A 21,608-nucleotide genomic window follows, 5' to 3' on the forward strand; every position below is an offset into this window, starting at 1 on the left:
CCACTGGGGAGTTGAAGCAGCAGTCAATGGAATGGCGGCACTCTGGTTCTCCTAAAGCGAAGAAATTCAAACAAACACCATCAGTTCACAATATCATGACAACCGTGTTTTGGGACCAAAAGGGTGTGATTTTTGTGGAATTCTTGGAACCAGGATGAACAATTACAGCATAGGTGTATTGCGAAACACTGAATAATCTGCGACGTGCCATCTAAAATCGGCGGAGAGGAATGCTACGCTCTGGAATTTTTCTGATCCATGGCAACGCCCGCCCACACACAGCTGCTCGTACTGTTGAGACAATTGGAAGATTTCGATGGAAACTATTCAATCATCCCCTTACAGCACCGACGTTGCCCCCAGCGATTTCTTTCTTTTTCTTCAGCTGAAAAAGTGGCTTGCATCGAAGCGTTTCAACGACAGTGACGTGCTCAAGACATCAGTTCTGGACTGGCTGCACTTTCAGGCGGCAGATTTTTACGCAGAGGGTATACGGAAGCTTGTGCCACGCTATCAGAAATGTCTGGAGGTAACTACGTCGAAAAATAGCCAAGGTATGTACTTGTTTATCAATCACAATAAATTTCTTCTATCATTTTCTTGTTTTTTTTTAAAAAAAAAATATCGGCACTTTTTTTTGACAGTATTACTGCAGAAAACAACACATTTTCACAAAACCTTTTCCACTAATTATATGAATAAAATAAAATATCTAAACTACTTCAGATTTTAAGTTTCTTTGATTTTCTCCTTCGGGAAGATAGGAACAAGCAAGACATACTTTAGCCTAATTTGAAAGCTAGTGTTCTTCCTTCTATTCACGTTCTGCAAATCTAAGCGTTCGAAAGCATTCAGTTCAGTTTCAATACAAAATAGTTACCATACACATTACGGCATTATCGTTAAATAAGTTCCAAGTGGTTAAAGTTTTAAAACTCACATTTGCCATACATTTGTAACCAACTTCTTATAATTTTTACCACTAGATCTATTAGATTCACAAAAAAGAGACACCTACAAAAACAATCAACTAATTTACTTCTGCCAAGAGGTAACAGGAACCTGTATAATTTAGAGCCCCAAATCACCCATCCCATTCACAGGAAAGCAGAGTGTCAAGGACATGCAGTTTCTACTTTCACATCCACGATTTTTGGAATTGTGAGTGAGGAGTGAGGAATATGTCCTATTTTGACTATCAGAGACCAAAGTCCATGAAATTACTATCTTCACTGGGCTGTGAATCTATGTTATCATCAGGGCTTGGAAGTTGATGACAAAAATTCTCAAAAAATGACCTATATACAATGACTTTAAAATTACTAAAAATTGACCTACAAATAACTTTCACTCTTAAAATGAGAGCTTGATTTTTTCATAAATTACAACAGAGTAGTTGAATAATTAGACAAAACTCGTTGTTTGGTGTTTTAAACTACTGAAGCAAAGGAAAAAAAGCAATTATGTGGTAGTAGTTTTCTTTATTTTTACTTCAAGGCTTTTCTGTGCAAGTCGTTCACCTCCTCTCAGAGTGGGCCTTGTACGATACAGTAGTTGGTCAGCATCTGAAAATACACTTGCATTTCGCGTACATCAGATTATAGTGGCCAGCAAGTGAACCTCAAAGTACACTTCACACAAAGTATTTTAAGTGCTGAAGGAAAAATAAATTTACCACAATTAATTATTTAATCCGTTGCCAAACTTTCAGTTAAAAATAATATTGTGCATTTCCATTGACTGTATTTTCAATTAATGGTGAACTTGTTACAAAGAACATGTCAGGAAATTTAAATGGATAAATTATGCTAGCAAATGCATTTAAAATTCACAAAACAACAAGGGACAAGAAAAATAAACCTCAAAAATGAAGAAAAATGCAATAAAGATGGCAAAAATACTGAAAAAAGACCAAAATAAAAACAATGTTTTCTGGTTCCAATGAATGGAAAATGGACTGATATCAGGTTTAATATTGTTTTGAAGACTCAGAAAAAAAAGATGATTAATCATCAACTTCCGAGCCCTAGTTTTACCGAAGACAGCACAAAAAGGTTCAATATAATTCATTTGGATCTTACTAATTAATATATATATATATTGCGCAGATACTTTGCTACTAATATGGATTCATATTTGCTTCACAATACGTTACCACATAGATGTAAATACAGTGGAGAACAATACAAACACACAAAGTGCAAAGAGGAAGTAACAACTTACGATAATTTTCCCTGTTTGATATATAAGTAACTCCTGATAAGGCTGCTATTTCTACCATATTCAACCAATACGATATATTCATAATCTTTTTAAATCGTTCTCTTTCAGATCCTGCAATTTTTGGTAGAAAACTCATGTAGTATGCATAATAGACATGTGCTATGACGATTCGAGGCCCGATGTGAAATGCTATACATATCCGCCACAAGTATCTTTGAGGGCTGATACCTGTAATGGCACTGATGGATGGAATGATGTTATACACCTGTAAATAAAAAGTACAGGACATTTATGAAACTTTTGTAATATTGGAGTTATCATCAAATCAATAACTACCTCATGATTATCCTTCGTTTCAATTATACATGCATTTTTCATGTGCTTTACTTTCTCTAATCAACAAGAATCAATGATGGTATCAATAGCTACTAAATTTCATGACATTGCGTACACACACAAACACACATACAAAATAAGAAACTTGGTATCAATAGCTACTAAATTTTATGACATTGTGTACACACACAAACACACATACAAAATAAGAAACTTGCTTAACATTGCATCTTTACAAGACTGAACAAACTGCAATGGTATAATTAAAAACAATTATTTGCTAGCTTGGCTATTAAGAGTACCTGCGGTTCAACAATTTTATTTTCCGAATTAACGTTTTTACTACAGTAGAGTGCAGATAATTTGAAGTGGATGGGACCATGACTACCTCAAATTAGAAAAACCTCAGACTATGTAGAATACCATGGGAAAAATCAGAAGAGGTGAAAGATTGATTGATTGATTTAGATTATTTTACTTCGCTTTTTGTGCCTCTTGGCTAATTTGCAAAGATGGGGATGAGTGATGAAATGATGCAATTGATGAATGGACATTCAAAAACAACCAAGCCCGACTGGGATTTGAACCCGGGACCCTTGGCATCGCAGCACGATGTGCTAACCACTCGGCCACAGGGTCGGGCCAGAAGAGGTGAAAGAATAACTTGAAATGTAACAATGTAACAAAAAATTAGAGCATGTGAAAAATAGCATATATAGTACTGTTATGAATATTGTTTCTTACATTGCTCATGTACAGTAGTAACAATGATGCTAGGAAAAAGTAACAAAACAATAGTGAACTTAAACTTTATAAAGAAATTATCAAGTGTCTTCTGCTTCAGGATGCTGCATTGTTTCCATTCAGCAATGTCATGCCATTGTCTGAATAACACATTGTAAGTAGCTGTTGCCTCTGTCTGTTGCTTTATGTAGCGCATTTATGCTTCCAATCTAGAAAAGTATTAATTTTCCGATTATATGGAACATCACATTATTGAGGCTCAATTGCATTTGACTTTCTTTCAAATACAATAAAATCACATTACAAAATTACAAGTTGAAATATTCAAAAACCTCACTGCTAATAAAATTATAATGCAATTGTGGGATAACTTCAATTTTTGCTGTAACATTATGTTAATTGCTGTTCATCATGAGCATAGAGATTAATTGATCAAATTAAATTATGTCTCAATGAACTATTACTTAACAGGCCCATCAAATTTTATGCTTATAGTTTCAGCAAAATTTTGTTTTAAGTCCACTTTACGTTCATATGGACTAATTAGGACTGGACCTACAGTTTAAAAAGGGATCTGAACCACTGTGTACAGTGTCTCCACAGGGAATCAAACAAGGGACTCTTTGATGGAATTATAGCAGTTAATGGGATAAAATAGAACTTACAAGTCTTTCATAAGGGTACCTTTTCAGCTCTTCTTTTATTTCTTTTTATTTTACGCTGCTTTTCTGCTTGTTCGTCTGATCAAGGTAATGAGAATAAATGATCGGAAGAAAATGATGAAAGGACATTCATGAAATAACATCTATGCTGGGTCTAGAACTTACAACCTTTGGTAGCAAGATCATGAGTTTATCACTCAATTTGCTCAGCCTTGCTGATTAGTGTTCAAACTAAGAAACAGATTACGACAATAATTCAACTGCATTTTAAGATTTAAAAAAAAAATACTCATGTTACAATCATGCAAACAGTTGTTAAAGAACACCAAAGTAAATAAATTCTACATACCCTGCAATATGTTTCATGTACATCATCATACTGGAAAATGTATGCCGTAATGAAACAAAACAGGAGTCCACCCAGAGGAAGAGAAACAGTTATAAGACACAGATGCCGAAAGCTTACTATGAAATATACTGCAGCCTTGTTGCGTGCTGAGCTAACATCCATCTTATAGGAAACCACAAAATAGGAATCCTCAGAAACTCTTTATTTACACATTTGATTTTATTTTCTTGATATGCCTAAACCACGAGAAATGTTGGCAAATTTCAGCATGCAGGTCTCATACTGCAGGCATCATCCTTTGAATTATCACCTGTAAAAAAAAATAGGATGAAATCAGGAAGACTGTTTGACACTTAGACAAAATTGAAGAGCAATGTTTTTACAGTTTCAAAGATTCAAGGCTAAAGATTTACAGTGAGTGCAAAATTTCCAGTTTTGTACAATAATGTGAAGAATAGACTATGCTCAATTGGTACAGGAGAAAGGGGAATCAAACACCCGTAATTTTTCAAGTTACGAGGCATGTCATGAAAGTAAAGATACAATGTATACATCTCTTAGGGAAAATATGTAAGGGATAAGTTGACAACACTGACAGTAACCTTGATCCGTACTCTTTTCAGTAATGTTCATTCGCAGTGTTATGCCGAGTCTTATGTGAGTCGCACATGCTGAAAATGGATACGGCGCTAAAAAGTCCCACCAAATGCAAAGTGCAGGCTGTCATGTGGTTTCTCTAGGGAAAAGGTGAATGTCGTCCAGTGACTATTCATCGTCACATTGTGGCAGTTTATGGGAACATTTTGAATCTATCTATTTATTTGTTTGTTTATTTAATCGTCGAAATATGACAAATTCATATTCACAGGAGGTGTTCATGATGAACACAGGAGCTAGAGGCCGTCTGTGACCTCTGATGACCTTCTTAAAAGAATTGAAGGCACAACACCACCTTGTCACATTTTGACGATTAAATAAATAAATAAATAAATAAATAGATTCATAATGTTCCCATAAACTGCCGCAATGTGACGATGAATGTCCGCTGGACGACATTCGCCTTTATTTTGCCTGGAGAAAACACATCTCAGCCTGCTCTTTGCATTTGGTGGGACTTTTTATCAAAGCAGCCATTTTCAGAATGTGTAACTCACACAAGACTCGATGTAGCACTGCGAATGAACGCTACTGGAAAGAGTAAGGATCAAGGTTACTGCCAGTGTTGTCAACTTATTCCGTACATATTTTCCCTAAGATAAATATCCGTCGTATCTTTACTTTCATGACACGCCTTGTATGTTAGCAGATGATGATGATTTGATGAAATTGATGAATGAATGCTCACAAAGAACTCTCATACCCAGGCTTGGATTCGAACCTGGGATCTCTTGGCAATGGAGAACATTGTGCTAACCACTCTGGCATGGAGGTCAACTTGACCTTGCTCTCTCACTTATCTGGCTAATGAAAAAGAGCCAAATGCATTTTTTTAAACACCCTTTATAACTATTGGATGTAAGCATCAGAAGCAAGAAAATGCATGTCTTGCCTGTGTATTTGTAAAATTTCATCTATTATTCAAAAGAGCCCCATGTGTCAGTCTCTGATCACATGAAATTAATTCAAAGAAAGTAAACATAAATAAGTTTGGTGCATGAATGTATTTGCCAGATATAGTATAGGATATAAATATTATTTATTTATTTAGAATTTGCATTTATATTTCAATTTCAGTCTCATTTTTGTTTTCTGTGTGAAACGTTAGGTTTCAGTAAGATACTGCTCTTATACTGTTACATGAGTGGGTTAAGTGGATAAGGTGGCAACAGTGGCAACTCATAAGCATTGTTAATGGTATATCCTACTATTAATGATACAATTTCTCAAAAATTAACACTTTTAAACATACAAATCAGTTTTTCTAAATCTCAAACCTCCATTAACTTTATTCTACCAGAATTTTAAATGGCCAGCCTCCATCAACTCAACTGAAACTTGGTCCAAGAGGCAAATAGGAAAGAACACATGAGAGGAACTACCCACTGTCTTTACTAAAAGTAAAAATCCCACCATGCAGTTGTTTGATTAAGGCAAACCACATGCATGGAATTTTGAACCTGCCACTTACTGAGCACCAGTTTGTACTACTCACTTAATTAACTATCATGGCAATCAGTAAATTTTAACAAAAGATAAATTGCATAGAGAAATACATATAAAATGGCAATATCAATTGCCATACTTTCATGCGCTCCAACATAGTAATCTGTAACATCTCTGCAATTGACTTTTCAATGTGAGCAAGTCCTTAACCATCACGAATATTTGTAATTTTGTTATTTACCATTCATTTTCTACCTAATCAAGACAATGAAGATGAGTGATGATTACAGGATAACCACTCTAGGACCATGATAGAATTCAAGTATAATTAGGGTTACCAGACATCCAGGAGGAATTGGAAAAATATCATAAATGCCCTACATTTTAAGCATCACAAAATATGAATTAGGAAAATACATGTTTCAGTTGAACAAAGAGAAATCATGCAAGTTACAAGTCTATGAACTGCACTCCCAAACACAATAGTGAAATTTATTTTGATTCTGTCATTGCCCAAAAAGAAAAGAAAAGTTTGTCCTGCTAGAGGATATGGGAAAATGGAAGCAGTTGATAAACACACATTCTAATGATGTCACTGTTCAATGCCTGAGTGGAATCTCTTGACTTGGGCTTAATACCGATGAAACAAGGTGTTTCCCAGTCTTATTCAATATTTTGATGTAAATTATACAGAACAAAGTTATTCAGGGTGTCTACCAGTCAAGAAAGTCATGAAAATCAAGAAAAAGTAAAGAAATCAACAAGTAAGTCAATAAATTATACTTGTGGTGAAGATTTTTTTGCTATGACAATGACTGATTGATTAGTTTATTTTACTTCACTTTTCTGTCCTTTTTGCTAATCATGAAGATGCAAATGAATGTTTTTAAGATAAGATGGATGAAGGGACAGTCATATACATATAGGGAGGACCCTCCCGCCCCAATATGATTTTGATTTTTTTGTTTTAAGCCCACTTTATGCACAGTAAGGCTAATCAGGACAGGACCTACAGTTTAAAGTGGGTTCTGAACCACTTGTGTCTCCACCAGGTATCGAACCCAGGACCCTTTGATGACAAAGTGACGACACTACCACTGCGCCAACCCCCCCAATACGAGCCCCACATAAGATTATACTGGCTGCGAGTCCAGATGCCAGAGCCATTTGATAGTCTGCCAAATGTAGTTCAGGATGCATTAATAGACAAAGAAGGTCTAATTCTCTTGTTAAATACAGCTTCAGTTTTCAATTAACTGGCCTTTTGGTAGGAGTTTTTCATTAAAAAGATATTTATTTTCTCAATTGCTAATTTCCAATAAAAGTTTTTAAAAAATGGAAAAAAGGTCAAGAAAAAGTCCTGAAAAAGTCAAGAATTTTGGACTTGTTATTTTGGTAGACACCCTGTTGTTAAACTAAAAACTACCTAAGATGAAACTTCTGGAACAATTTCAAATTACAGTAATTGCTGAATATTTGTTAGCGTTACAGGTCATAATACAAATGTTGAGATAGTACTTTCATTACAATCAGCACAAAACACTCATGACAGAAATAATTTTTCATAAAGTCTGTAAAAGGTTTGGTACTGGTCACTATAATTTAAAAAATCTCGCATAAATATATTTTGACTAAACCTTAAATTTTGAGAAAATTTGGCTCCTCCAAGTACCAGTTAAAACATGTGGTAAAAATTGTATTGTTTAGTATGATTACAAGTTTGGAAATTCGTCAAGAAATATTTTTTTTAACTGTCAAACTTAAATTACTTTCTAAGGTGTTCTATAGAAATATGTATTATTTATTGCGAGTCCTATAATTTGACACAAAGTTCTACATTTTGGGTCGTTATGTCCTACATTTCCCTTATAGCAATCTGGTAACCCCAAGTATAATTCCAAGTTTTCAAGGTGAACTTTCCAAAAATTCAAGGGTGCAACAGATGTTTTCTATTTCAACCTTACGTATTACCACCTCTCACCACCCACACACATGCATATATTAAAAATATAAAGGGTGTGTGCGATTCCAATGTATCCAAAAATTCTAATTCAGTTCAATTAAACAGTATATATATGCTATTTAAAGTATTCAATTTAATGTGGAGTTTACATTTACCATTTCACATACTCAGCCTCGAAATACAAATCACAAATGTTATGAAAAATACTAATCTATGAAAAGTTGTTAATTGTATAAGAATTTCAAACTCAAATTTACGATATCTTATCTTGCGATAATCTTTCTGCCTGTCAAATAGATTGTTCTACAAAGGACCCTAACAAAGCAAAGAGATTGAGAAAATTCTCTTTTATTGTTCACCCAGCTCTCTTTTCTTTCCTCAATAAAAATAAAAGCTAAACTGTGAAAAACTTGCTTCGAGGCATTTGTAAATGTATGAATTCATTCGCATTAATAAAAGTTGCAACTTTTAACGTCAACGGAGAAAAATTCACGCATAATACCCGGAGCCAATAATTCAAGCACAATTCAGGGAATTCAAGGAATTCCTGGTGAGTAGCCACCCTGGATTAGCTGAAACAGATGGAGAGACACAAAGAATATCCATGCCTGGGTCATGATTCAAACTGGGAACTTTTGTGGTATCGGCCACCAAGCCAGCTAACTATCCTAAATAACAAGCTATCATAACTGGAACGTGCATCATTATGTGCAAGTCATTATTAAAACATGCAAACTAAAAAAATGTTAAGAGTTTTGTTTTACTTCGTACAGAAGGCAACCATCAGAGTGAGTAAGTTATGCATAGAAAATAATTTGTTACAGTTGCTTTGTCATACAATGAGGTCAATTACTGTTTATACAAGTATCGCATTTGTGCATGCTTTCCCAGCGTAATTTTATATGCACAAGTTCTAAATAACAAAACACTGTATGTTTCATCCTGGCGAAAAATCCTCTGATGTTCAATTTATGAAGGTAACCAAAGTAACAAAGTACTATTACAATTACTCTGTAATTTCTGTAAAGCATTACGATACAAGTACCAAAGAGTAATATATTACTTGAGTTATGTTACTTTCAACGCATGTTTACTGAAGTTGGTGTAAATTTTTGGCACAATGCTATTGCAGAAAACTTAACAATATTCGCCCCCTGCTTCTAATCTCGATGTTTTCATTAGACACATTTTTTTACAAGGTTTGATTTCTATGCATGTCTGTAAGCATATACCTTCTGCATCTTTCACAGAGAATATTATTTTTGTCCCCTATACCAGTGGTTCCCAAAGTGTGTGCCACGGTGTCCTGGAGCACAGTGGCTGGCTTACAGGGGTGCCACGAAATGTTCCAACATTTTCACTGAAATGCCACTTATTCCCAATATGTGCTTATTTAGTACTTTTTACAAATAAATTGTTTCTGAATTTGAAATGTGTGTTTATTTTTTAACTTAAGGGAAGCAACTTAACCACACTAACTAAGCGTTGCAAGTGTTAGATAGGCCTACATTTTGACTTGGCCGCTGCAGAAAATTGTAGAAACACTAAGGGCATCGTGAAACGAAAAAGTTTGGGAACCCCTGCCCTATGCAATCGTTCTGCAGCCAACAGTTATTTGTTTATTGCCATCTTGGAAATGGACTGCTGCTGCCATCTACAGTGCATTTCATGTGTGTCCTCATTGTGATCTCACTCTTACTTCTAATTTCTAATTCCCAAGTAGGTTTGAGAGGTCAGGTTTGGTGTTCTTAGCATCACAATTACACCCTTCAATACTTGTGTGTTTATGATTGATTGACTTTTATATTAGGGGCATCAGCACAAAGGCTATTTTTGCCAGAGTACACAGATGCCTTTATGATGGCTCCTCCCCCACTCCAAACTAAAAAAAAGAGGCTATGTTTTTCCTGTTCTCAATAATCTCTATCCCTAGTCTTAAGTTCTTTTCATTTCCCCAATATTTTGTCTCTCTCCCATATATTTCAGCAGCTGTGGTGTGAGCCTATGTGTGCGTAGCTCCAGTCTCGCCATGTGCATTTAAAAAATATATATTTCATTCTAACTGGGCAAATAATTTATCAGTATGAGATTGCTCCTACCTCGCAAGCCTCATGAGGTAAGTGGTCATCCCCACACCCATACAATCTGCTCTTGTAGCAAGCAGTTATTTTCACCAACTGCATCAGCTTGTTATTTTCACCACCTGCATCTTTCGCAGTCACAGTCATGAATGGATTCACCTAACCTCAGACCTCTCCCGAAATATTTTCTACACTGATATACTTTCTTGACAGTTACGTGCTGTGATGTCGACACTTGGGGTAGCTATCAGTGACGTGCCCAAGAGGGTCATAATCCCCCTCCCCCCTTTAGGGCTCAGTATTCCTAAAAATAGAACGTCGAAGAAAGGAAAGGATTGAAAAATGAGGAAGGACTACTGAAAAGAAGCATGTGTTAATCCCACACACTTTCAAAAATCCAAAACATTTTGATTTGACTATTAAGCCAGGGATCCTGGGTTCGAACCCCGACCTGAGCATGAGTGTTATTTGTGTTTGTCCCTTCATCAATGTTATCGTACCTTCTTGATGATTAACCAAAATTGTAGGAAAAGCGAAGTAAAAGAAACCAAATGAAACAATCAATCAATGATTCGATTTATGCTACTTAGCGTCGCTGTCACATTTGGTTAATCGTGAAGATGGTACAATACAATTAATGAAGAGACAAACACAAAAAAACACCCATGCCGAGGTCGGGGTTTGAACCCAGAACTCCTTGTGTTATAGCGTGCAGTGATAACCACTACCCCGCAGTTGGTTGATTTGGTGTTTAAGTCCACTTTATGTACATAAAAGCTAACTGGAACTGGACCCACAGTTTAAAGTGGGATCCAAACCACTATGTGCATCCACCTGGTACAAATCCGGGGCCACTTGCACTCCTCTACGGAGGTCGGCCAACAACAAAGATGAGTGGAAAGCTCTATAACTATTCGGATACTTGAGTATCGGTAAAACAAACTGCGTATTTACTCAGTGGTACGTAAATTTCAATTGGATTTTTGAAAATATTTGCATATGACTAACGTTTTTTTTTTTTTTTTTAAAAATTGCATTGATTGATTTCCCTAATTTCTCCATCTCACGATCTCGTTACTGAAGGATCCGGGCTCAAGCCCTGGCCTGTGCATGAGTGTTCATTTGTAACCACTTTTCATCCGTTTAATTTAATCAACGTTCATCGTCTTGGCAGAAGTTAGGTAAAGTGATGGAAAAGCAATGCTAAAGAAAGGAAAAAGAAAAAACAAATAATTTCCAGTGAATCTGCAGGGCACTGTGAAATCAGGAGTCCAGAGTTCTCTGTTTATGATTGTCCCTCGTGACTTCCATAAGCTCATTAGCTACTTATCGCGATTAAATCTATACAGCTAGAAAAAGTGAAGGAAGGTGGCAAAAATTAAGTATATTAGAGGGGATGAACAGGTAACAAAACCCACTTTTTTGTAGTTTCTTCAACAATATTCATTTGGCTTTTTTAGTTCTGGGATACATATTACATTCCAAATTATTTCATTATTCACTGCAGAGTACAACACATAAGAACAAGAATGCGTGCTCGTCACAAGTTCGAATCCCAGCGTGAATTGTTCTTTGTGAGGTCCCTTCATCAATTTCATTATATCATCACTCATCCTCATTTTCGCGATAACCAAATGTGGCAGAAAGGTGAAGTAAAATGAACTAAACCAACAACAACAATTAGAACGAGCATTTTCTTGCCCAAATTAATACATCCGTATTTATGACTGTTTAGCTTACCCATTTTTTAATTGGAGGCCAAATTATTAGTATATTTAAATAAAACACTACTAAAATGAGAGTGAGAGAGAGCATGAGCAAATATTTGTTATTTAATCATTATATATTCCATATTTGAAAAAAAGAAAAGAAACCATAACATTTTTGTCTGCACATAATACAAGTACGTTCTCATTCATATACAAATAAAACTACATCCCATATTATACATACATATTGTACAACGTTTAAAAGGTTGTGTAAATACAGAGAACATAAGTACTGCAGAAAATTTTACCCTGAGCTGAGTTCTTTAGAGGATTTACAAAGGAATTGAAAGGAAACCTATCCCCTATCTGTCCTATAGGAGATAAACTGGAAGACCTGAAACCACGGGCTTTCAACCATGGGAGCGGGGGGGGGGGGGGGGGGGGGCAAGGGGCAAGGGAGGTACAGGCAGAAATCTTCCCTTTCCCTTCGGGAGGTTGTCTATACCTGGATCTGGTAAGGCGGAAGAAGAGCCAGCTAGGGTATCCAGCCTTGCCAGCCGATCACATCGAGGGACGAGAAGCGCGTGGAAAGAAATGTTGCATATGAACTGAGGCTTCAAGATAATAAATATTGTGATTTGAAAATAATTAGAGACGTGAGATTGATTGATCTATCTCTGCTGGACTGGCTACTCCTCCACTGTTTCTTGACCATTCAGAAAAAAAAATAAAAGCATCTGTCCATGAAAATCACAAGGAATTATGTTTTTACTTGAAACTAAGAAATAATGGAAACAGTGACACAAGACGGTTGGAAAAAATTGTGAAAGATTCTTAAGGTTCATAGATGCCTACAGTATATATTATATATACAAAATGTATAAGCATGTGAAGTAAAATGTTCCAAGTTTCGCAAAACTTTTGGGTTACGAGGGTCACTATTTATATTTTGAGCCTTGGCAACACTGATTGAAGTTAGGCGCGATTTGACGTTTGCACGGAATCCTCTGGCATTATTGACCATAACCTACTTCAAATGTTTTGTCAATAGCTTCATTTCTGTTGTTTATGTTGCCTTGAAGATTGCGCGACAACAATAAAATGGAATTAACTCGTGAACATTTTTGTGCGATGATTTTTTACGATTTTCGACGTGGATTATCAAGACAAGAGTGCATCGATCAACTTACTTCCACATTTGGCGATGAAGCCCCATCCTTTGCCACTGTGAAACGCTGGTATAATGAATTTAATCGTGGCCGCCATTCGCTCACCGACGAGATTCGCGAAGGTCGTCCAAAATCAGTTGTTGTTCAAGAAAACATTGATGCTGTGCAAAACCTAATACTGCAAGATCGTCATGTGACATACTGTGAGATTGAGGCAACCATAGGCATTAGTTCCACAGCATATATAAAATATTACATGATCATTTAGCTGTGAGAAAGTTATGTTCTCGTTGGATCCCACACAAATTGACAAAAACTCAAAAAGACGCTCGTGTCAATTGGTACAAACAAATGCTCAATAAATACAATCGTGGTGCTTCAAAACACGTATATAAGATTGTAACAGGTGACAAATCATGGATATATGCATATGAGCCAGAACGTAAACAGCAGTCGACTGTATGGGTGTTTCAAGATGAACCCAATCCAACAAAAGTTGTTCGCACTCGAAGCACATCGAAACAAATGGTCGCCTGTTTTTTTGGGAAAACTGGTCATGTGGCAACTGTGCCTTTAGAGGAACGTAGAACAGTCAACTCTGAATGGTACACAACAATTTGTTTGCCAGAGGTCTTCGGTCAAATACGGAAAACAAACAAACGCCGTCGGATCATTCTTCATCAAGACAATGCCAGCTGTCACACATCTCGTCTAACAACCGACTTTATGAACAGTCAAAAAATCGAATTGATGGGTCATCCGCCGTACAGTCCTGATTTGGCTCCCAATGACTTCTTCTTGTTCCCGAATATCAAGAATACATTGCGTGGACAACGATTTTCGTAGGCGGAAGATGCCGTTGATGCGTTCAAAAACCATATTATGGAGGTGTCTCAAGAAGATTGGAAAAACTGCTTTGACAAATGGTTCGAACGAATGCAAAAGTGTACTGACCATAAAGGAGAATACTTCGAAAAACAATAAAGCAGTTTTCAATGCCAAATTCCTGTTTTTTCATTGTTAGGCTCAAAATATAAATAGTGACCCTCGTATGTAATGTAAAATTTCGTCACTGGTTAACTTGCGTTCTATTTGATCTTGTAAAAATGAGAAAGTTTGTAATAAAACATTGAAATTAATTTTAAGAACACATACAGCATATTTCGAGTGACATGTCAGCTATATTTCATGTTTCATTTGAACGAATTTTGCTGCGCATCGATCTTGCATGCAGATGAGCGCTGCCTGTGACGTGTGCCCGGCTACATTTACTTACTGGGAACAAAATATTTCCCGTATGTAAACATATTTGTACTTTGTCCACAGTATGAATCACCACAATCTCTTTTTATAACAGTGGCAGCACCAGGATTAATCATTTAGGGGTGCTGGGGGGAATGCGGAATCAACTTAAGGGGGTGCAATGTTGAAAATAAAGAAAATATGAAACAAACATGTGTATATGTTAATACCAATCAAAGGGCCTCTCCGATGGTGCAGTGGTAGCGTTGTTGCCTTGTAATCGAGGGATCCCGGGTTTGATACCCAGTGGAGGCTCATAGTGGTTCTGATCCTACTTTAAATTGTATGTCCAGTCCCAAATAGCCTTACTATGTCCACTTACTTAAAGTGGACTTAAAACTTCCATAAAATAATGCCATTGAAAGTGAATTCTATTGCAGCAATTGGCTTAATTTTTGTGTATTTGTGTTAGAGTTGCAAAAAAGCTGGTTTTTTTGAATGGACGGTTTATTTCCAATAAAAAGACGGCTTAATTGGAAAAAACCCTGAAATTTTGGCTTTTTACCAATTGCAGCGATTTTATTTCACTTGAAGTTACTGTTATGAGTTTACAGGTTTGTAATGATATATTTTACAATAGCCAAGAGGCAGATATTGGCCAATCCCAGTGGACTCATATTGCATAATGGTTCAGATACAATTTTAACAGCTTACCGAGGGGAGAGAGGGTGCTTGCAGACCCACCACCTCTAATTTTCTTTTAGATATTTCATATGTTGAAAATAAATTACATTGTTCCCTAGAATGTTCCCAATATTTCTCTATTATTTTTGTTCATAAAAACATAAATGTAATGTAATTAAGAGGCAAAATGTACTTGGTGGCCATATCAGGCACCATCTTTGAATGTGACTCATTCGAAACCCTCATGCCAGTGACAGTGTATGATTGGTTGGTAATGATGGCAATTATTGTAATTATTATATTTAACTAGCTGATTAGCCAGCCTTGCCCGGATATTTATTTATTTATCCCAATCTTGCATTAGAGGAAAATAATGAATTCTAACTATAATGTAACTAATTTTAAATGTGATTGTGAATGTCACCAATTAGTTTAGCGACTCCGAAAACTATGGATTCGACACTAATCTAGGTCATATGTGGCATTTTATTTTTCACCTCCTCTCACCCCAATACTACTAGAAGGAAGAGACTGGGGTCAGACACGCCCATTTCCACGACCAGCCAGGGTGTGACGTCATGGGCGGACAAAATCCAGCTGAACTTTTACCACATACGGAAAGAAACGTGTTTACTGTTTTGAAAGGCTGATCTGTTTTGTTCTTTTGTGCATTAAAAGGCTATTTTTTCCTCTCGTATTTCTTACTTGTGTGTGGCTGTGAAGTGTTGCAGTTTATTGGGAATGAGGAAAATTAATGTAAACCACCTGCTCCCATTTCAGGAAGGTATAGTAATAACAGTAATGCCATTATTCGGCTTATTTGGCCATGTAAAAGATGTGTACGGTGTGCGATACATACTGCCAAGCAGACTTAATCAAGACTGTCTGGAAAATTTGTTTTCCCACATACATTCCATAGGCAGGCAGTATGACCATCCAACTGTGCTCGATGTAAAATACAGAATTAGAAAATTGCTGCTAAGTGCCAGCGTTCAGGCAAACCGAGACCCCAATGTGATGACGACATCTTTATTTTATCTGAGCTTTCCAGTGAGTTACTTCAAAATATACAAAGCCTGAGCAATGTGGAAGACTGTGAATTAATCCAGTAAGAATTTCAAATAGGTCAGTCATTCTGCAGACGTTCAAGGTGTCAATGATAAGCATTTGGCAAACGATTTAAACATGCCAGAGGAAGGGTTGCGTTACATAGCAGGGTATATAGTGTTCAAAGAGCATAGAAATCACCCAGAATTAGCAGCGAACGCACAAGCAGAGAGCTCGTCTGAGGAGACACATAACTGGCTGTCTTTCTTATCTAGAGGAGGACTTTCACATCACACTGATTAATTTTTTACCGACATAAAGAAAATGAACCTCCACTTTCTTCAATTCCATGGCTTCAAAAAATTTCGCTTAAGGTCGAAAGTTGTTGTTTGAAGTCCACCTTATGCACAGAAAAACTAATCGGGACTGGACCTACAGTCTAAAGTGGGATCCGAACCACTGTGCCATGTGCCTCCACCGGGTATCAAACCTGGGACCCCTTGATTACAAGGCGACGACGCTACCACTGCACCATCGGGGAGGCCTCTCGAAAGTTGTTATATTTGTGACATAATACACACAGAACTTCCACACATTCCTACAAGTGTTGCTCAAAGATTCGTAAGACTCGGAACTGTAATCCGAATGAGGAAAGTTAATGAAGCAGTGAATATTACAAACACAAAAGCATTAATAAAAAATTATAATGGATTTTGTGAGTTTTAGTGAATGACAAAATATGTGACACACTCATGCAATAATTGGTTATTATTTTTTATTAATGATAGTAATTTCTGTATTTATTATAAATAATAAATAACTGCATATATATAATCAGCAATGAAGCAGTGATTCAATAATAAAATAGTTTCTTGAATTTTAGTGATTAAAAAAAAGTGTGGGCCTATGAGCCGCCCCCAGTATGTAAGTTTCTTGTACAGTATGTACATCTGACTATCAAACGGACTTAAAACAAGCTTTTACGTTTGTACCTCAATTTAAATGTTGATGTCATAAAATATGAAACAAATGTTAATAACAAAATATTCGATGTTTCGGGACAATTAAAAATCTTTACTGTTCACAACGCGTATGCAGAAGTATACGTATTACGTGAATGTGTGTATTAGAGTATAGAGTAGATATACTAGACTACATTTTAACATGGAGATAATGACTGTGTTCACTTCAGTTTCAATTTCACTGCGTCTTTCACTTCACGAAACATATTTGAGGATGCACTACTAAAGTGCGCGTCAAATCTCCTGCACATGGCCTTGAAAGGCTGAACAGCACCAGTGAATCACAGACGTGCAGCGTTGCCTAGTTCTGTGCTCTGTGACAAGGGGTTTCGCTCAAGCGTGTGAGATTTTGACAAGGCACCACTGCAGTGCGCTGCTATTGGCTATCGCTATATGCAGGAGATTTGACGTGCATTCTACAGAATAAGTGCGGTTCTACATGAACTACTTGTCTTCGAGCGTATACTGATTGTTTGAAATGTTCGAGCCTTATTCGCTCAAGCGAAGAATCAGGCCATTCTGTAAGCCATCTAGTGTCATCCGTGCGAACTATTAGACGATCGAGCAAAAAGGCCTCGATGCAACACTCTAGCCTGTTTAGCGGAGCTTTGAGACGGAAGCGAAATGTGACTCTTGGAAACCAACCCTTAGAAGTAAATGCAACATTTTGAACCGAAGCAACATAAGCTGCAAGTGTCGCTTGTCACTTGGCCTGTAATGTTTTCTCAGGGAACTTTCAGACCGAAGCAACAAGTGGCATGTGTCACTTGGAAGCAGACCCTCAGTAATCAAACCTTTTGAACCAAAGTGCGACATCAAGCTAAACATGTCACTTGCACGTTACTCGGGACTATATTGTTTTCTCAATGGCGTGCATCTTGCCACTTCGGTCTGTTGTTGTTGCATGCATGGTGAACGTTTTGGTTTATACTGAAGGAGACTGTGTTGCAGGTCATCTGTGATTTCAGTCTGACAGTTCCTTCAATGAAGTGCATCATGTCGCCTCAGTCTTTTTTGTGCATGCGTGGTGGATGCTTGCTTACAGACTGAAGGGGCCCATGTCACTTGTCAATTCAATCTGACAACCCCCACTGCCATGTGTTGCTTCAGTCTGAATGTTCTCTATACTTTACAAAATTGTTAGCTACTTCATCAGGGATTAAGATTTAATTTAGCCTGTAAATCACAGAGAACATATTGCAAGTACTACTGTTGGAAAAAGGCTGGCTTCTTGATAGAAGGTTCCTTTTATAATCATGAATGAGAGCCTCTGGAGTGGAATAAAGTAATGCTGTTGTCTTGTAATAAGAAGGGGTCTGAGGTTCAATCCTCAATGGAGGCAGAGTGCTTCGAATTTCATTCACAAGTCTGTACCAGTGACATGTGGTGACGTAGACACTTGGGGTAGCAGTCAGTTACATGCTCAAGGGGGGGGGGGGGTTGGTGTGGGTCACACCCCTTTCCCCTTTAGGGCCCAGTATTCCTAAAAAAAAGAATGTCAATAACAGGAAAAGATAGCAAAAAGATGAATGAATGAGTACTAAAAAAAGTACACCTAACCCCCACCCACATTCGAAAATAAAAAAGATTTCATTTGACTACTAAGCCAGAGATCCTGGGTTCAAATCTCGGCTTGGCCATAGGTATTCTGTGTGTCTGTCCCTTCATCAATTTTATCGGGTAAGAGTCTATATAAGATGTTTTTCCTAAGGAATACGTGTCATATATCATTGGAAAGCTTATTGTATAAGGAATGAAAAAACGTCAGTCCTGATGTGAGGAAAAACAACGTGTAGGAGGAAATCGAGAAAAACCATTGTTGTCCGGATATGCGGAGGGAATTTTTCGATGAATAGAGTGCTAATGGAACCTAACCTAACAGGCCTAACCTAACTCGTAGGCATACCTCGTCCCCGTGAATGGTTCGTGGGGCTACCCGTGCATGGTTTTGGGGGCTATCGTGAACAGAAACCGGAAAGAAGGGGAAAAAAAGTACCAGAATCATCTCGCACCTATGTATCCTGCAAATCTTGTCCTTCTTCAACAATCCGTTTTCCTTGCACCAAGTCAAACACTTGTCTCTGGTCCCAAAAGTAATTGCCAAGCGCTTCCTGTTTCAGAAGCCATTGAACCAGACGTACGCCATTCTGATAATACATACGCAAAACGAACGCAAAAAACCAATCACCACCCCGAATGCAAACGAGCGAAGCACACGCATTCACAACGTGGACGCAAACACGAGCCTGCAGAGTTGTTAACCCCCATTGCTTACCACTGAAAGGAAAAAAGGACGGCAAGTAGATTCTAGCCTTTTATCATATCACATTTGCGATTAGCCAAAAGTGGCGGAAAAACGAAGTAAAATAAACCAAATCAAGCAATCAATCAATGATTTGTTTTGTGATTTGTCACATTTGGTTAATTGCAAAGATGATACGACAAAATTAACGAAGGGTAAAATTTCGGTATGGTCCCAATGGATTTCTTCATTTTTACACAAGAAACTACTTACGGAAATGAGTTTCTGTAGCATTTAGAAGTTTGTGGAGGTATTTTCTTTCATCGTGCAATCTATTTCACCAGGAAATCATGTATTTTGGATCAGAAATATCTCTCCGACGCACAATTGTCGTTCCTTTCATTTCTTTGCACTACGTGAACAAAATGTTGCGAATGTTTGATGACGTAACTCCATGTCAGTGTTTCCAACCATGCCGTTTTTAGCAAGAAGATGACAATTTTAACTACGTTTGCCTAACGTAACCGAACCTAACCTTGCAGTGCATGGTTTGTGGGGCTATCCGTGCATGGTTCGTGGGGCTATCCGTGAATGGTTTGTGGGGTTAAGTGTGCATGGTCCGTAGGGATTTTTCGGTTTCTGGAGCTATCCGTGCATGGTTCGTGAGGCAATTCATGAATTGGGGCTATCCGTGCATGGTTTGTGGGGCTTTCCGTGAATGGTTCGTGAGGATTTTTCTGTTGACAAGGTTGGAAACACTGCATACCCAATGATGATGTTCCACGCTAGTCAAGCTGTCTCTCCATATTGTGTCTTATGGAAGCGAAATAAGGAACAACAATAATTACTCCTCATGTCACAAATTGAAATCATTTTCGTGAAAAAAGCAAAATATCACCTTGAAGAATCTTTCGTAATGCAGAATAGGTAAGTACAAATGTTAAAAATGATGAAAGAAATAAGTGAGAGGTGTTGGGACCATACCAAAGTTTTACCAAAGGGACAAACACAAAGAACACACATGTGCAGGTCGGGGTTCGAACCCGGAAATCCTGGTGTCGTAGCGTGCTGTGATAACCACTCCCCCACGATTGGTCAATTTGGCGTTTTAAGCAGTGGCGGGCGGTGGCAACTATGATGGGTAGTGCCAATGTGATCAAGTAAATAGAAAAAAAAATATAACAATTACAAGAGGAAAGGAAAAACAAATCCTATCACAGTAGTGGGATTGGTGGTAGGGAGAGCTCAGGAAAGGAAGAGCTCTCCTCAAGCAGATTTACCTACACTTAAACCTAGCTCAACATGCCCATATGAGCTTCTTGCTCTAGTGTGGAACCCCCTCTAATCCAAGATTTTTGTAAAAAAGCCCTCATGGATTCCATGAGAAAGGAAGAGCCCCTCAGATTTGTTTACCCATACTTACAAAAGGCACTTCTGTGAGATTGTTGTCTATAAACTTGTCAAAAATTGATATTTTTTGCCTATACTTAAAACTAGGCCAAGACACACACACATACACACACATACACACTCATATACATACATATTTACTTCCAATTTAAGTTCAATTGGATACCAGCTTCAATCTAATATTAAAACAATGCAATTCTTCTAGAATTGCTCTGTAACTCTCTCATTTCTTACATCATAAACATATGATTTTTCTCCTATGAGAATAACACTACATATGGTGTCATCAGGTAATGCCTCATGAAATTCACAGATAATTTTAATATTTGTCCTGTCATTCACCACAACTTGTTTCCTTTTTGAAGTGTTGATTACAAACATGGGTCTCTGTGCTTTGAATTCATCTGGTGTGTAATACATGTCAGTATTGCCTGTAGTGACTCTTTTGAAGGATGTAAAAGCCTCATATAATTTAAGGAAATCATCCTTGGACATGTCTAAATTGTAATTTTCTCTAGGAAAAACCTCATTTCTGCCATTTTTAAGATATATGTTCTTGATGTTGCAGCTATCAAATTTACTTGAATTTTTTTCCTGATTATTGTGTCTTCCAGTCTGAAAC

At 37.2% G+C, this 21,608-nt stretch overlaps 1 protein-coding gene across 1 annotated transcript in view; it reads right to left on the reverse strand.

The window, feature by feature from the left end:
* The window catches only part of LOC146005388 (post-GPI attachment to proteins factor 2-like), a 67,975-nt gene that overhangs the window by 27,325 nt on the left and 19,042 nt on the right, over positions 1 to 21,608 (reverse strand). Inside the window, exons 2-3 of the mRNA XM_083144615.1 lie at positions 4,315 to 4,624; positions 2,224 to 2,488 (exon numbers count right to left, since the gene is read on the reverse strand). Of these exons, the coding sequence (XP_083000741.1) occupies positions 2,224 to 2,488; positions 4,315 to 4,476 (427 nt within the window). The 5' untranslated portion in view covers positions 4,477 to 4,624. The remainder of the gene's footprint in view (positions 1 to 2,223; positions 2,489 to 4,314; positions 4,625 to 21,608) is intronic.

This window comes from Lepisma saccharinum, chromosome 1 (assembly GCF_977018435.1).
Source record: "Lepisma saccharinum chromosome 1, izLepSacc3.1, whole genome shotgun sequence".
NCBI classification, from domain to species: Eukaryota; Metazoa; Arthropoda; class Insecta; order Zygentoma; family Lepismatidae; genus Lepisma; species Lepisma saccharinum.